This window comes from Tachypleus tridentatus, chromosome 2 (assembly GCF_004210375.1).
Source record: "Tachypleus tridentatus isolate NWPU-2018 chromosome 2, ASM421037v1, whole genome shotgun sequence".
Lineage (NCBI taxonomy): Eukaryota > Metazoa > Arthropoda > Merostomata > Xiphosura > Limulidae > Tachypleus > Tachypleus tridentatus.
The window spans coordinates 52,102,215-52,120,448 of NC_134826.1; the positions used below are offsets into that span (position 1 = coordinate 52,102,215).

Below are 18,234 nucleotides of genomic sequence, written 5' to 3' on the forward strand. Positions count from 1 at the left end.
TGTGAAAACACAAATTTGCACGTCTCTTCCCATAGACCTAGTCAACCTCTATACCAATTTTGATGAAGATCCATCCACACCCTGCGAAGTAATTACATGAACATACAACGTACGGTACTGTTATATTTATATAGATTCTTTTGAATATTTTCCAACAAACACAAGTTCTACAACTATTATCGGCGCGACCTCTGTTATCCAGTTATTGAAATAAAAAAGGGATTTTAAGATTAACTAATTTAAATACCATACCACATCTAATCAACGTATAGCTGTATTTTTGTTATGAAACGTTTTTACACCTTTATTTAATTTAGATATGGATGCTATCCTTTTTCTTCTTTTTTGTTTATGAACTTACATATATAAATGTTATCACTATTTACACGACTAAATAAATTTGTCGGTTATTTCGTTTCAATGCTGAAACGCAATTGGAACAATAGTGCCACACCTCGGATGTTTTATCAATTAGATTGAGGGACTGATGAGTTTAATGTAAGCAGAAATAGTATGAAATTAATAGAAGTTAAACATTTTGTATTTTATACAGAACATCTGGACTCGTTTACCAATAATGTAGAAACCACTTCAAAGTTTTACCAATAGATTACATTAGGCCTTACTACAGTATCTATAATTAATGAAGCCAGGTTTTAATGCAATGTTAACGATGCTAGGGTTTAATGTTTTATGTAGTTAATATATCTAGGATATACAAGAGTGTAATTAATGGCGTTATGTGTTTTGGACTTACTGGAACACAAAGTAAACGACTTGCGGTTACTACTTGTTTATTTTTTAATTTCGCGCAACCTTACACGAGGGCAATCTGAGCTAACTGTCCCTAATTTAGCAGTGTAAGACTGGAGGGAAGGCAACTAGTTATCACCACTCACCGCCAACTCTTGAGCTTCTCTTTTACCATCGAATAGTGGGACTGACCGTTACATTGTAACAATCCCACAGCTGAAAGGGCGAGCATATTTCGTGTGACGGGAATTCGAACCTGTGACCCTCAGATAACGAGTCGAGTGCCCTAACTACTTGGCCGTGCTGGGCCTACGGTTTACTGTAGGGTGTGGTTAATAGCGCTTTATAGCTCCATTCTATTCATGCAAGTGTTATATTAATTAATTACTGAACTGTTAAAGGTAACTTACCAAACTCCAAATACTGGAGATATTGCAGTATTTTCTCCAAGCGAAAGACAGTTGAACGTTGGACGCCAAAAACATTTGTCAAGATTATATATAATTATTGAAGTCTGTGTGTATGTTCACGACATGTTGCATAACAAAAGTGTAATCCTAGGGTGATGTGTTCTGAATATATATTTGATAAGAAATAAAGAAATCTGACCTGAAAAGTGACGAAGTTTTTCAACCGTGCGTATAAACACACAGACAGTGAACGTGTGAAACTTGAGTGTTATGTGTTACGAATAAAGAGCTAATGGCGCTGACGATGGAAAACGATTGGATTACTCAAATAAAACGCACTATAAATAAAGACCAACGACAGAGAATACTTGGATTACGTTGTGTGTGGTGTACTAAGAATACTTTGTATGCTGGCTTGAGTGTATATTTATATTATATAGGGATATTTTGGATATTTTTGTAATTTACTTGTTTCAGAATTTAGCATAAAGTTCACACCAGGGTGAGCTGCCGTCCCTAATTTTGAAGTGATATACAGGAAAGAAACCAGTTAGCAAAAAGCATCCACCGTCAAATCTCTGTATGAGTGAATAGTGAGATTTGACCCTCACTAATCGGCTCGTATGTTTAGATTTCTATTTAGAGCCCCCGAGGAGAGGGGGCACTCCTCACATAATTACATAACCGAGGATTCACATCCGTTAAAAAAAATGTGCTTTTTTGTTATGTAATAATGTGTGCTGGCGAACACCTGTACTGTATTTCTTTATTGTATAGTTCAAAGTAGAGACTTATATCTTATCTCTAGGCGCATAAACTTGAGTTTATCTGGGAGTTCTTATCTCTACGGGATTGCGACCTACATTGGAAATGCGCAGTATTGGTTCACACGTTTGTCTACACTTTGTTCGGTGAAGCTCGAGTTAAGAAGTCTATTAAATAATTCACACATATTGTTGTTTTGTAGGGATTTACTGGAAAAGTTAAGTCTGAGAACAAAATGGATAAACTCTTCTTTGGCGGTGCACTTAGAAGTCTGGTTACAATTAAACATGACAAGGCCAAGATCGATAACTACGTCTCTCGACTTCACTATGAAGTCACTGTGACCATATTACTGGTATCCAGTTTAATGATATCAGCCACACAGTTCTTCGGTGAACCTATCAGTTGTATCCAAAAGGATGACATTTCCGCAAAGACATTAAATACCTTCTGTTGGATCGAAAGCACCTTCACCCTTCCGAAAGCATTCAACAAAAAAGTTGGGGTTGAAGTTGCCTACCCTGGGGTGGCGAAGCACGAGCCAGGTGACGAGGTAAAGGAACATGCGTACTACCAATGGGTTTGTTTCGTGCTCTTCCTACAAGCACTTTTATTCTACGTCCCCCGTTTTATATGGCGAGGATTTGAAAAAGGGAAAGTGAAGAGTATGTTATTGGATCTGAGTAAACCAATCTTAAGTGAAGAAGAAAGGACAAAGAACATATCAAAACTTGGCACATACTTCATCACCAGAAAAGGAAGACATTGGAACTATGCTTTGAAGTACATTCTATGTGAAGTTCTGAACTTTGTGAACGTTATTTCACAAATATATTTGGTCGACCGCTTTTTAGGCTACGAATTTACCACGTTTGGATCGGATGTGGTGAGATTTACCGGGACGGATCCCGAGAACAGATTGGATCCCATGGTCCGGGTCTTTCCCAGGATGACTAAGTGTGACTTTTATCGCTACGGTTCCTCTGGAGACGTTCAGAAACACGACGCCCTTTGTCTCATCCCTCTGAACATTCTCAATGAGAAGATATACGTGTTCATGTGGTTCTGGTTCGTGATCCTTGCCGTGCTGAGTGGACTGGCCCTAGTCTACAGGACAATGGTCTTCCTCTCTCCACGCGTCAGATATTACTTGATTTTTATCCTTGACCGACTCTCTTCACCTCAGAGGCTGAATACCGTGTTGAGCCACATGTCTTACGGCGATTGGTTTCTTTTACAGCAAGTGGGGCATAACATTGACTCCAGAAATTTCCGAGATCTACTTGCCGAGTTAGAAAATGAAATGACGTCGCATTTTGCATATATCAAAGAGCACGATCCTCGATCAACAGTTGATTTTTAATAGAAACTTAAGTAACGATTTAATTTTCTTGTATCATTTTAATTCGTTTTTATGCTTTAGTTTTACGTGTTCGGGGGTAACAAACGACTAACACGATGTATTGGATCTTTATTGTTGCAACACAAATAATTATTGCAAGATGAAAGCCTACCTGTCATACAGGATTACTTGTTATTTTATCTAATAATTAAGTGTAACTTTTATAATGAAAGTGCAAGTCATATCTCGAAATAATGTTTGATTGTGTGTTTATTAAATTTCAAGCAGAGCTTCACGAGGGTTCTCTCCTCCAGCCGTTCTTAATTTAGAGATGATAGACTAGAGGAAAAGCAGCTAGTTAATAATATATACGGTCAACTTTCCACCTACACTTTTACCACTATAACGTGGGATTCACCGTTACCAAACAACGCTCCCGTGGCTGGGTGACGGAATTCGAACCCTCGTCCCAAAGACTTAGCGCTGATTGTTCTAACCACAATACATACTGAAAGACAATAGAATGGCTGGTATTTACGTGACTGCAAATAGTGAATATCTAAATTTTGTTTTATAGAAATGTCTAAAAATGTTAGAATTATTCATATTGTTTACTGATTTATAAATCAAATTTAACCAGCCTTGTTGTTACACCTCAGAGTTGTGTAATGGACTATAGTGCTATGTCCACTGCGAGGACTGAACCCTTAATTTTAACATCCTGAATCCCTAAACTAACCATTGAACCTCCTGGAGACAGTTAGTTAAATCATAAAACTGTGTTATTTTTTAACGTTATTTACTATACAGTTTGCAATTGGAATTCAATTTGTGTCAATTCTATGTAGAATAGCAACTGCTCTAGAAATGACATTCTCATCTCCTTTACCCTGACAGGACTGTTTACCTTTTCTTCAGAAATCCGCATATTCCTCTTAATTTAACGAATCTCCATTCACGGAACTGTAATTATTGTTTTACCATAAGTCATGTCACATGTCCAGAGGTTGCAATTTTAAACCTGAAACAATAACGTTTCCTGAGTCAGATATGCAGAAAGAGTGACGAGGCACAGTTACGTGACTGTTAAGTTACAAATGACTAAGGGTTGTTAAGTTACTGTAGTGGTCTGATGCACGTTTCAGTGATACAGACGTAACTTGAACACGAACAACAAGACACAGGTTATTTAACTGAAGAAGGCTTTGTTCATTACTTTAGAAGATTGTTTAATGCAAAAGAGCTTTGATCACTACTTTAGAAGATTGTTTGTTTAATGCGAGAGAGCTTTGATCACTACTTTAGAAGATAGTTTGTTTAATGCAAAAGAGCCTTGATCACTACTTTAGAAGATAGTTTGTTTAATGCAAAAGAGCCTTGATCCCTACTTTAGAAGATAGTTTGTTTAATGCAAAAGAGCCTTGATCCCTACTTTAGAAGATAGTTTGTTTAATGCAAAAGAGCCTTGATCACTACTTTAGAAGATAGTTTGTTTAATGCGAGAGAGCCTTGATCACTACTTTAGAAGATAGTTTGTTTAATGCGAGAGAGCTTTGATCACTACTTTAGAAGATAGTTTGTTTAATGCGAGAGAGCCTTGATCACTACTTTAGAAGATAGTTTGTTTAATGCGAGAGAGCCTTGATCACTACTTTAGAAGATAGTTTGTTTAATGCGAGAGAGCCTTGATCACTACTTTAGAAGATAGTTTGTTTAATGCGAGAGAGCTTTGATCACTACTTTAGAAGATAGTTTGTTTAATGCGAGAGAGCCTTGATCACTACTTTAGAAGATAGTTTGTTCAATGCGAGAGAGCCTTGATTACTACTTTAGAAGATAGTTTGTTTAATGCAAAAGAGCCTTGATCACTACTTTAGAAGATAGTTTGTTTAATGCAAAAGAGCCTTGATCACTACTTTAGAAGATAGTTTGTTTAATGCAAAAGAGCCTTGATCCCTACTTTAGAAGATAGTTTGTTTAATGCAAAAGAGCCTTGATCACTACTTTAGAAGATAGTTTGTTTAATGCGAGAGAGCCTTGATCACTACTTTAGAAGATAGTTTGTTTAATGCGAGAGAGCCTTGATCACTACTTTAGAAGATAGTTTGTTTAATGCGAGAGAGCCTTGATCACTACTTTAGAAGATAGTTTGTTTAATGCGAGAGAGCCTTGATCACTACTTTAGAAGATAGTTTGTTTAATGCGAGAGAGCCTTGATCACTACTTTAGAAGATAGTTTGTTTAATGCGAGAGAGCCTTGATCACTACTTTAGAAGATAGTTTGTTTAATGCGAGAGAGCCTTGATCACTACTTTAGAAGATAGTTTGTTTAATGCGAGAGAGCCTTGATCACTACTTTAGAAGATAGTTTGTTTAATGCGAGAGAGCCTTGATCACTACTTTAGAAGATAGTTTGTTTAATGCGAGAGAGCCTTGATCACTACTTTAGAAGATAGTTTGTTTAATGCGAGAGAGCCTTGATCACTACTTTAGAAGATAGTTTGTTTAATGCGAGAGAGCCTTGATCACTACTTTAGAAGATAGTTTGTTTAATGCGAGAGAGCCTTGATCACTACTTTAGAAGATAGTTTGTTTAATGCGAGAGAGCCTTGATCACTACTTTAGAAGATAGTTTGTTTAATGCGAGAGAGCCTTGATCACTACTTTAGAAGATAGTTTGTTTAATGCGAGAGAGCCTTGATCACTACTTTAGAAGATAGTTTGTTTAATGCGAGAGAGCCTTGATCACTACTTTAGAAGATAGTTTGTTTAATGCGAGAGAGCCTTGATCACTACTTTAGAAGATAGTTTGTTTAATGCGAGAGAGCCTTGATCACTACTTTAGAAGATAGTTTGTTTAATGCGAGAGAGCCTTGATCACTACTTTAGAAGATAGTTTGTTTAATGCGAGAGAGCCTTGATCACTACTTTAGAAGATAGTTTGTTTAATGCGAGAGAGCCTTGATCACTACTTTAGAAGATAGTTTGTTTAATGCGAGAGAGCCTTGATCACTACTTTAGAAGATAGTTTGTTTAATGCGAGAGAGCCTTGATCACTACTTTAGAAGATAGTTTGTTTAATGCGAGAGAGCCTTGATCACTACTTTAGAAGATAGTTTGTTTAATGCGAGAGAGCTTTGATCACTACTTTAGAAGATAGTTTGTTTAATGCGAGAGAGCTTTGATCACTATTTTAGAAGATAGTTTATCCAATGTTGTAACTATGGTAAATATACTGGACTACAGACATAGTGGACTACAGAGCCTTCACACATGCTAGTAGTATAATTATAGGTAATTTGTCTGGGATACACTGTAGTTACACCTCCCAATATACTTTATGAACCTGTTGTTTTGTTACGTTTTAGCTTTGAACTTGTATTTGAACTTTATGAAAAAGTTTCCAAGTAGAACAAGACTGGTGTAGTTTTTCTTCCGAAAAACCCGATTTAACAGTAACATTTAATGTAGAGTTTTGTATAAGAATTAGATAATGCACGATCCCCGAAGGAAGTACAATCTAGTACAATAGTAGTTTATTAATATTAACCGTCATTTTAAAAAAGCTATTTCGATATTCTATATATATACGTGTGTGTGATTGTGCGTGGCTTTGGTACTGTTGTAGTGAAAAATAACAATACGAATAGTTATTCTTATAATGTCGAAATGGGTAAATAGTAAACATACAAAAATTCCGAACTAATAAACCAAACAATACTACAACATCAAATCTTATTATGTGTTCTATTTGTTTCATTTTGTGGAATTAAAATAAATAAAACGTTAATCTTCGACATCCATACGGAAATGTTGAACTGTCATTAATTCTGTTTGTAAACTATTTCAGTGTAGAGGTCAGTTTTTATTCTAAGGCTGACGCATTATTATACATATGTCATAAAGTGGAAAAAACAGTCTTTACACGATATCTACTTATTAGTACAGACGTGAGTGTTTCAATTTTTTTTCATTAGGTGAGGTTAGAGCGAGAGCGTTGTCATGGGTCATGGATGTTTTTATGTTGACACGTGACTTGCACATTTCAAGCAGATTACGGTTATCATATTTTTATGGGTGTATACTTATAAATGTTGTAGTAACAACATTGTAAACAATGTAGGTATAGATGTATATTCTTAAGTATTGTTGTACTACAATGGTAAATAATGTTGGTGTGGATAAATACTTGTAATTATTGTACAACAGTAGTAAACATTGTTGGTGTAAGTATTGTAGTACTAGAATGGTAAACAATACTGGTATATGTAAAAACTTAAGTATTGTTGTCCTACAGTAGTAAATATTGTTAGAGTATGTATGTGTATATATATTCATAAGTATTGTAGTACTACAAGGATAAAAATATTGGTACGTATAAATACTTGTAAGCATTGTGGTAGAACAGTAGTAAACGTGTGTGTGTATACACATGTAAGTATTGTTGTACTACAATGGTAAACATTGTTGGTATGTATAAATACACATGTAAGTATTGTACTACTACAATGGCAAACAATGATTCTCCATTAGTCGTCATTTACGAATAAGTAAAACTCTGATTAAAACTCAACGATCACGTGTGTTTTATGAAATAAAATCCTGTTCCAGATGTCTGGTACGTGTTTTAGGAGATCGGTTTTCAACATACCGGTTAAACGTTCGTGATTACTTTCACCTGTTTCAGGGTTTTCGTAAGATGAATTCTAAGCTTTCATTATTTATCGTTGACGTCTAGACCTCCAGTGTTTCGATGGTAGGTCAGAGAGGTTAAATATCAAAAATCAGGTTTCGAAACCTGTGCTAATAACCCATTGCGCTCAACAATAAGGAAACGAACCTTGATGTTTAATTTTAGTTGTTCGTTGAAAGAGTTAAGCCTGTCACGTGTCTTTTGATGTTTTGAAACCTTTCTTCAGGAGGTATGGTTACTGAATCGTGTGGATATGTCTTTTTCTTTCATTTGGTCACGAGAAAACAAAAACTGATATGAGAAGTACACGATATGGTCTGTGGAAGGTCAAGGGTTAATACACTTCTGATGTTGTCTTGTTGTTGTTTTTATTCCCCAACTTGGAAGGGCAAGTACTGAATATATTAAAGTCCATAATTTAGCGTAAAATTTACATAAACTGGTTTGAAATATTTTTAGATCATCAGGAGGGAAGTGTTAGTATCAAAAATCGTTTTGTTTCACACTAAAGAAATGAAACGTTGCCCAAAATATTTCGTTTCTCAGTGGATAAATGCAATCACCATAAAATGTTTCGTTTAATAATAGGGGAAACTTTTGAAAAAAAGGCTTCGTTTAACGATAGTGAAATTCAACCATCAGAAACGTTGAGGTTACTAAGAAAACGTTGTTATTACTATTTCGTCATTGATGGAGATGAAATATTCGTTTCTTGTTTCGTAACTTTCTTATCAACACGGAGCACTATTAAATGGTAGTACCACTGGTATGTTTGTGGTACAGATAACACAAGGATTAAGTATGAATAAAAGCCCTATATTATAAGTTAATTATGAAATTGTTATGAATTCAAGTTTAACTTCATGAGCTGTTTATAAATAAAAATAGATTATTTTTAACTTTCTCCACATACGAAATTATCTCAAAAATATGCTGATACAAAATCTGCACGTGGGATTTTTATTTATAGGAGCTTATCCCAACAATGCTCTAATACAATAACTGCACGTGCAATTTTTATTTATAGGAGCTTATCCCAACAATATGCTGACACAAAAGTTACACGTGGGAGTTTTATTTGTAGGAACTTATCCCAACACTGTGCTAATACAACTGCACGTGCAGTTTTTATTTATGAGAGCTTATCCCAACAATGTGCTGAAACAAATTGCACGTGGAATCTTTCTTTAAATGGAGCTTATCCCAACAAGATGCTGAATGAAAAATCTAAACGTGTGAGTTTTAGTTATAGGAATTTATCCGAACAATGTTCTAACCCAAATTGCACGTGGAACTTTTCTTTATAGGAACTTACCCCTAGCAATGTGCTAATACAACAACTGCACGTGCAATTTTTATTTATAGGAGTTTATCCCAACAATATGCCGAAACAAAAGCTACACGTGGGAGTTTTATTTGTAGGAACTTATCCCAACAATGATAAAACAACAACCAATTAGAGTATTGTGTCTACTATGCACACACGAGACAACTAGGATTATAAAACCTGAATACAAAGTTTAACATAAATAAATGTTATCGTTTGTAATAAGCGAATCAGTCAAGAGTAAAAGAATGCATTAATCATAGCTGTCTTTTACATTTCATCTGACGTTTTCATTTATTATTTTCATGTAATAATTATGGCAATAAATATAGGGAAATGGAGGACTTTCAACCATTTTATCTCGTTTTCTTTTAACTTATCCATTATATTTTTTAATATTAAAAGGGTTTGTTTGTTTCAGCTGAAAGCTACAAATCGAGATATCTGTGCTCTGGTTATCGTAGGAGATAGAACTTCGGATTTCAACGTTTTAAGTCTTGATAATTACTGCTGACAAACCGGGGGAATATTTATTAAATGTCTGTTTAGTACTCTGGTCTATATAGATGACTTGCTTTGATCAGAAGTTATTGGTAGTTTACAAGAAGTCAACAACAATTTAAGTTATTTACATTGTTTAATAACACCGTTCTTGTGGTTCACACAAACTATAATTGTTTTCACACCATTTATTTCTCAGTAAATACGTGACTAAAACGTTTTTGGAGTAAATCCCATACAAAGTTCGAGTGTGGGGTCATTTAATAAAACAATACTTGTATAATCTAAGCACGTCATTGCGTGATCTTAAGCGGTGTGCTGTTACCTTTGCTATCTCATGTTCTTCAGGCATGTTAACATTAAAAGAGATGGAAACTGTTGTGCGTTGCTTGACGCTACGCTTAATAATGATAAATTCACCTGCAGAAAACTTAAAGTGAAATCGTTAAACGTCATGCTCGCGTATGTCTGTGTCTGTCTGTTTTTATGTGTAGAAGGATTATAGAAGGAGCGAATAAATATGACTCTCTCACACTATAAAGGTGTTCGGATAGTTAGTTATAAATATATGTTGAACACTTAGAGCAGAGCACTGTGAACTAATTAGTGCCTTTTCTATAAAACAGATAGACGTTTGAGGAAGTAATAATTAAACTATGTAATGTTTTCGATAAAGTACTGGATGACATTTACACACAACAGACACTCGGAAGAGGACATTCTAAACCGTAGTGGTTTTTCTTTCATCTTTCATTGAACGCACCTTTATATCCTACAAACACTTATCGGAGGGAATTTCATCCGATAAATGACACACATTTTCTTTGATTGTTTTTATAGAGTAATTCAGGGAATGACATGTTGATTTTTTGTTTCTTCCACCGTTCACTCTTAAACAACTAAATCATTTTTTGTACCAGAAACTTGTTTAATGTAAACTAACAAAATTGTCGCTGACGTTAATTTGAACAAATAGTCACCATAGTTACAAAAGGCTAATTAAAACTATTTTGTTGGATAATACTTAATTATATCTTTATTTTTAGATACACATGAAAGTGAACCTACGACCTTCAGGTATGCAAAGGAAACTTTGGAATACCTTCAGTGTTGTTCGTACAGACTTTCGTTTGTATAAACACTGTAAATGTTCCTACATGTTAAAATCAACGTAAGCATGCATCACAAATGTAAGCTTTATATAACTGCTGAAGACTATACACCACGGATGGTATAATCTCTACCTAACTATAATTCAAGTTTATAACAGCTTGCAGGGGTTCGATTCCCCTCGGTGGGCTCAGCAGATAGCCCGACGTGGCTTTGCTATAAGAAAACACACACATTATAACAGCTTGACCTTGTGTTTGCTACCTGGGATCAGGTAACCTATTCAAGGAATGTTACAGCAGCCAGTAGTAAAATACATAAACACTTCACGAATAAATATCAACTCTATTTTCCGAACTTGTCTATTTGTACTTGTTTTGTTATCTGTGTTTGAAATGTAACATATCCAGAACTTATATTTTGCTTAAATATCAGTTTATCTGTTATTTGTTTGTTGTTGTTTTTTAATTTTTCGAAAAGCTACACAAGCGCTACCTAGTCGTCCCTAATTTAATAGCTAGTCGTAACCACCCACCACCAACTCTTGGGCTACTCTTTTATCAACGAAGAGTGAGATTGACCGTCACATTATAATCTGAGAGTCGCGGGTTCGAATCCCCATCTCACCAAATGTGCTTGCCCTTTCAGCTGTAGGGGTAAGACCCACTTTTCTTTGATAAAAGAGCTGGAGATGAGTGGTGGTAACTAACTGCCTTCCCTATAGTCTTACACTGATAAATTAGGGACGGTTAGTGCAGATAGCCCTCGTGTAGCTTTGCGCTAAATGCAGAAAGCAAATAAACAATCCTCGCTGACGCGTTTGAAATCCTGTGTGTACTTGTTTGTTTACATACTAGATGGCAGCACATTAACAATTTTTTTTTTATGAATTAGATCCAGTGGTTTCCCGTTTAATTTTTTTCAGTTTAAAGAACAAATTATTAACACTATATTTTGATATTTACGAAAGAGTAATTTTCACATTTGCGTTGTATTAATCCGCCAATATGTTTCAGCCCTTTCCGTAAATTTGATGTTTCATTTTAAAGAAACAAACACTTAGGTGCTCTGAAACTGTAATAAATTACAACGAATTAAAATTTATGTTGTTATATATAAGAATATATATAAATTTGCTCCCCCTTCAGTGCACTGCGTTATGTATTTGGACTTAGAACGCTAAAAATTAGGTTTCCATAACCGTGGTGGGCAGAGCATAGATAGCTCACCGTGTGGATTTGTGCTTAACTACAAACAAAATCATACATTTTGTGACCATAAATTTACGTTATGAGAAATAAATTTGTATATTAAGAAAATCTAGTGCAATAGCGCATGCAATATAACAATACTGATAAGAACTAGACCTTGCCAATGAATAGAATAGTAGAAATATAATATTTATTGTTCAACAAAAACTAATTTTAGGGTAAAGTTTTCATACTATGTGGACTTAAATACGCAATACTTGAAGCAATCTGTTTATTTATAAACTGAATTTATCTGAACGTTTTATTTGTTAACGTTCGTCCAAAAAAAATGCAAGGTCTATCTGCGCTAGTTGTCCTCAGTTTAGAAGTGAATGACTGGAACAACTAGTTAGCTCCTGCCAAATCGTAGGTTGGTATTTGTCAATAAAACGTGGGATTAGCCGTTACATTCTAACATTCCTCAGTGGCACAGTGGTATGTCTGCGGATTCACACCGCTAAAAATCGGGTTTTGATATCCATGGTGAACACAGCACAGATAACCCATTCTGTAGCTGTATGCTTAATTCTAAATAAGCAAATGTTATGACGTTCTCACGTCTAAAATGGCAAGCGTCTTCGGTGACGGACTTTGAACCCTCCGATTGAAAATCGAATGCACCTCGTACCAGGCCACGAAACCAGAACTAAACTGCCTTATAGAACTAGACAAGCTCTAAAAAGTAATAAAAAATACTAAAGTAATAAGGCTCACAATCTCTCACGTAAAAACAATAATGAACAGTAGTAGCTACTGGGTCTTTGTATCTGTAGATGTTGAGGCCTAGAATGATCATCGCCTGATTACTGGGTATTTAAACAAATAGAAAAACAATATCGTTTATTAAAATAAACAAGAAAATATATTGTGAAATTTGAATAAAGAGGAAAAAATGTTGAAGATTTAAACAAACAATGAAACAATATTATGAATTGAAATAAACTAGAAAACAATATTGAAGGTTTAAATAGACGTGAAAACAATACCGTACAACTGAATAACTGGGAAGCAACAACTTAGAATTAAATAAGCAGGAAGACAAGAGTTGAAATCTTAACACCATCTGCCTGCCATGACCAGGAGGTTAAGGCGCTCGAGTCGCAATCTGATGATCGCGGAATCGAATTCCCGTCACACCAAACATGCTCATCCTTTCAGCCGTGGAGACGTTATAATGTGCGGTCAAGTTCACTATTCCTTGGCAAAAGAGTAACACAAGCGAGAGTTGGCGATGGATGGTGATGACTAGCTGCCTTTTCTCTAGTCTTACACTGCTAAATTAAGGACGGCTAGCGTAGATAGTCCTCGTATAGCTTTGTGTAAAATTAAAAAAACAAGAAAAACAAACGGCCAACATAACCCTGCTTCCCACGCTTAGAAATCAACTGTCCCTTTTATAACGCACCCACAACTCAAAGTGCGGAGAATATTTTGTGTTATCGTACGAATCCGAACCATGCTCACCAGTTTGGGAATTTGTAGTTGTACAATAGGGCGAACACATGTCTCTGATCTAAATATGGAGAATTTTTTTCTGGTGGTGGTGGAGGGTGGTCTTTTAACGATGTTAATAAAAAAGTTTAATTTTTTTTTTCATTTGGAGTTCCTTATTGTTAATGAAAGTATAAGTGTTAACACCGATAGAGCATTGTCTTCAGATGGTTGAAAGTCCGCGTTGTAAACATCGGAAAAATAAGTTAAATGAAACTAATCATGTCATAATTTCTCAAACATTTTCTTATTCACTTACGCAACAAAAAGTTCACAACCTATTGTATAAAAATGGAATTTGCTTTTTATATATGAATTGTGTTAGAGCCTTCTATATATTTATTTAATTTATTTGACAATGTGTTTTCTTCTGGTCTGTCACTTTTATGTTTCTATTTACGTGTTTTAATCTTCATGAAGAGAAATGAATTAGGTTTCACGTCATTTATCATAGAATAATTTTCTTTCTACGTTAGAATGTTATCTCTACCAAGAAAGAAACGTACACAAACTGTGTCAGTGGATCGAAAAAGGAAGTTACGTCATTTGTCTTCCCATGATGGTGTTTCACGAGCATTTTTAACAGTAGTACCCACTGTCTGTGGACTTCGATAAAGCACCTTATCTTTTATAGATATGACATATTTATACTTTATTTGTCGTCTAACGTCATCTGGCGGAAACATCACAAAGTACAATTTTCTTTTTGATTGTCCATAAAAGGGCAACAAATCCCTGGGGTTAATAAAAGATTCTAATGATGCGTGGAAGAACACTCGGGTAAACTGGTGTCAAAGAATCCTGTAAATACAGTTTTTATTAACTTGTTTATAAGAAGTATGTTGAAAAGAATGTTTTATTAAAGAAGATGAATCTCGGATTCAGACTTAAGTTTGTTTACCACCGTTTCGGTCACATGTCTTTATACATGCTGTGTGTTCTTATTACAACAGATTACAGGCTTGAGTTTGATTACCGCCATTTCGGTCGCATGTCTTTATAGATGCTGTGTGTTCTTATTACAACAGATTACAGGCTTGAGTTTGTTTACCACCGTTTCGGTCACGTGTCTTTATACATGCTGTGTGTTCTTATTACAACAGATTACAGGCTTGAGTTTGATTACCGCCATTTCGGTCACGTGTCTTTATAGATGCTGTGTGTTCTTAATACAACAGATTACAGGCTTAAGTTTGATTACCACTGTTTCGGTCGCATGTCTTTATAGATGCTATGTGTTCTTATTATAAAACTAACTAATAAAACCTTCCTCATGTCAGAAGTGTTAGCAAAATCAACATTGTTCACGGCCAAGTAGCACGTGTCTATATGCCCTTTTTAACATTATGATAACGTTCATTTGCCGTAGAAATATATTCATAGTGTGACGATAACATTGCTTTATTATAGAATAGTCATTTTTGTATAACTATAATTTAAAACAGTATTTCGAATTTATAATTTTTTCAGTGATTGACCTCCAAGAAACTGTTCAGATTAATAAAGTTTGATCTTCGGATTTCTTGAAACACCCAAAAGTTTTTGTAAAAAAATTTATCCACGACCTTACAAATTGCATAATTTTATAGTGTGCGTATTCGGTAATTCTGTGACTGTTTATTACACAAACTAATGTACTAGACACTACAATATGGGCCCTGCATGGCCAGGTGGTTAAGGCACTCGACTCGTAACCTGAGGGTCGCGGGTTCGAATCCCGTCACACGAAACATGCTCGCCCTTTCAGCCATGGGAGCGTTATATTGTTACGATCAGTCCCACTATTCGTTGTTATAAGAGTAGCTCAACAGGTGGCGATGTGTGATGATGACTAACTGCCATCCCTCTAGTCTTACACTGCAAAATTAGGGACGGCTAGCGTAGATAGTCCTCGTGTAGCTCTGCGCGAAATTCAAAAACAAACAAACACTAAAACGTGTGTTACGGCGACTACTTATGACACTAAAACATAGGCTATACAGTAACAATAATGATTTTGCCAGACCAACAGAACTACAGTGCCGCATGCATAACACACTAAAGGAGCATGACACAGGCCAGAGTTGCGACACACCTAGAAGTAAGTGTTACCATAATTTCCGGCAATTCTATATAAGGTATAGAACTAAATCACTTTATATAGGATGGGTAAATTATCCGAAGACACGGGAAATCATTGGATTTACACATGAGGTTATAGTATTACTGCTTTTAATTGGCGTATTAACAATAACACGTGCGTGTTCCTGAATCAAGTAGTGCGAAAAACATTTTAATAGAAACATGAACACCAAAAATGTGTCTATAAAGTTATAAAAATTTTAAGAAAGTATTAGTGTTTTTAGGGAAATGTTTTCTTTGTTTGAGTTTCGCGCAAAGCTACATGAGGGCTATCTGCGCGAGCCGTCCCCAATTTTGCAGTGTGAGACTAGAGGGAAGGCAGTTAGTCATCACCACACCACTCACTGCCAACTCTTGAGCTACTCTTTTACGAACGAATAGTGGGATTGACCGTCAAATTATAACGCCACTATGGCTGAAAGGGCGAGCATGATTGGTGCGACGGGATTCGAACCCGTGACCCTCAGATTACGAGTATAACGCCTTAATCCACCTAGCCATGTCACGCCTCAGGGAAATGTAAACTACAATTCATTTGAAGAAAGTCAATATTCCCGGGTGTACTAGCCAAATTGAATGTATGTCCTTGTACCTAAATTAGATAATACAGTATTATTCCCCCGGGTGGAGATGATTATATAATGATATGCCATAAACAATTTTTATAATTCTTACAAATAAAAATGTATGCAGATGTGTATGTTGTGTTAAAAATGAAGTAATAAATATTCAACTAAAACCTTTTAAAGGTTTTGTTCTTTGTTAACCTGAAGATGACCTAAGGTCAAAACGTTGTTCCCTGCTTATCAATAAAAGTGTTAATACCCATACCAGCCGTTCTGAGATACATTATAAGGAATTAAAATGGTTAGATTTCAATTGTAAATAAAAATTTGTCAGACTCATACCAGCAACAGCGTGTAATAAAGGTTCAGTGCTGCTTCTGTATTTTAAAACCGCCTACTTCCGCTTAGATGTGACAGTGTAATACTTGGTGTTGTCATGTTTCACAGCACGTATCGCATGTAACTAACTGCTTGCGTAAACCAAGCTGTAAATAATAGAATGTTTTTTTTTTATAAGTTGGAGTTTTTACGGCAAGGAAGAATTTGTGTTTAAACGTTTCGATCGTCCGTGCGATTTGTATCAAATACACAGATATTAACAGCAAACGAAACTATTAAAACGTATATTTATATTTCGTTGTCATCAATATTATTAACAACAATGATGGAAAGAGAAAACACACGAAAATGACTTTTGTGAAAGGGTTAAACATTTTTAATTTATTTTATAGCATACAATAAAGCTTTTGATTTCATGTTAAAACGAACGTAATACACTCAGGTGATTGTGTCATTGGTAAAATACAGCGCCCTCTCTACGTTATTGTTTGTTTGGTTTGGGTTTTTGAATTTCGCACAATGCTACACGAGGGCTATCTGCGCTAGCCATCCCTAATTTAGCAGTGTAAGACTAGAGGAAAGGCAGTTAGTCATCGCCACACCACTCACTGCCAACTCTTGAGCTACTCTTTTACAAACGAATAGTGGGATTGTCCGTCACTTTATAACGCCCCCAGGGCTGACAGAGCAAGCATGTTCGGTGTGACGGGGTTCGAACTCGCGATTCTCGGATTACGAATCGAGTGTCTTAACCACCTGGCCATGCCAGACCAATTGTTTATTTCTTTTAGTTAAGTACAAAACTACGTAACAAGCCCATCATGTGTATCAAAACCCGATTTTTGGCGTTATAAGCCCTTGTTATTACCACAGTGGCGCCTGGTTTACTAACATCCTTCTGTTATTTCATTAGTTGGGAATTAACCAGTTAATTTGATATGGATTATCATGTAACTTTAAAAACTGTTTATTATGCTTTTTTAGGCTTAGTGAAACATTTTATTTATTATTGGAATATATTTCCCACAGATTTAAAAAAAAAAAAGCTTTTGTCTATTTAACTTTTAAAAACTTTTTTGTTAGTCTTTATAACAGCTAACACACTGTTCTCGTAAAATAGAGACGCCCTCTAGGCTGAAGTGTTTTGTTTTTATAACCTCTGTTACTAAGTACATGTGGCTACTGTATCTTTAGCAATGCACAACAAGAATGACAAGCAACATTTTACGAACGTACTTGCGAACCTGTTTGTTTCTATAAATCATTTTTTTTACAAAAAGTATTTTTCACAAGAACCAAAAGGTGGCAGGACAGTGCTTTACAAAAATTTAATTTAAGTATATACAATTACAAAAATTTACAGTGTTTCACTCTAACTTTCCTATCTTGTATATAAAACAAATATTTTTGTGTTAATTTAAATATTTAAAACATACGCACTCGTTATGATTGCGTTATCCTAACCTAATCTCGTAGTTTATTCTCGCATGATATTTGTTATTACCCATTATGCTTTTGTTTTAGAAAATTAAAAACGCTGAGATATGACGTAATATGTCATTTAGT

The 18,234-nt window shown here is 35.3% G+C and overlaps 2 protein-coding genes across 7 annotated transcripts in view; both read left to right on the top strand.

Annotated features, from left to right (window-relative positions):
- LOC143243809 (uncharacterized) overlaps positions 1-18,234 on the top strand; it is a 90,917-nt gene that overhangs the window by 37,017 nt on the left and 35,666 nt on the right. For 2 of the 6 annotated variants that reach the window (XM_076487480.1, XM_076487479.1), the window contains one exon: positions 14,119-14,522. The exons of 3 other annotated variants lie outside the window; for them this stretch is intronic. In XM_076487480.1, coding sequence (XP_076343595.1) covers positions 14,119-14,257 — 139 coding nt within the window. In that variant the 3' untranslated portion in view covers positions 14,258-14,522. Of the gene's footprint in view, positions 1-9,711; positions 9,735-14,118; positions 14,523-18,234 lie in introns of those variants that run through there. One more of the 6 variants, XM_076487485.1, reaches the window with a different exon arrangement.
- LOC143243805 (innexin inx2-like) lies at positions 2,039-3,525 on the top strand. Its single transcript, XM_076487475.1, has one exon. The coding sequence runs from the start codon at positions 2,164-2,166 to the stop codon at positions 3,289-3,291; it is 1,128 nt and encodes a 375-aa protein (XP_076343590.1). The 5' UTR covers positions 2,039-2,163; the 3' UTR covers positions 3,292-3,525.

Bases quoted from the DNA above. Each gene is read 5' to 3' on its own strand.
- LOC143243805 (XM_076487475.1), top strand. From the start codon at position 2,164: ATGGATAAACTCTTCTTTGGCGGTGCACTTAGAAGTCTGGTTACAATT.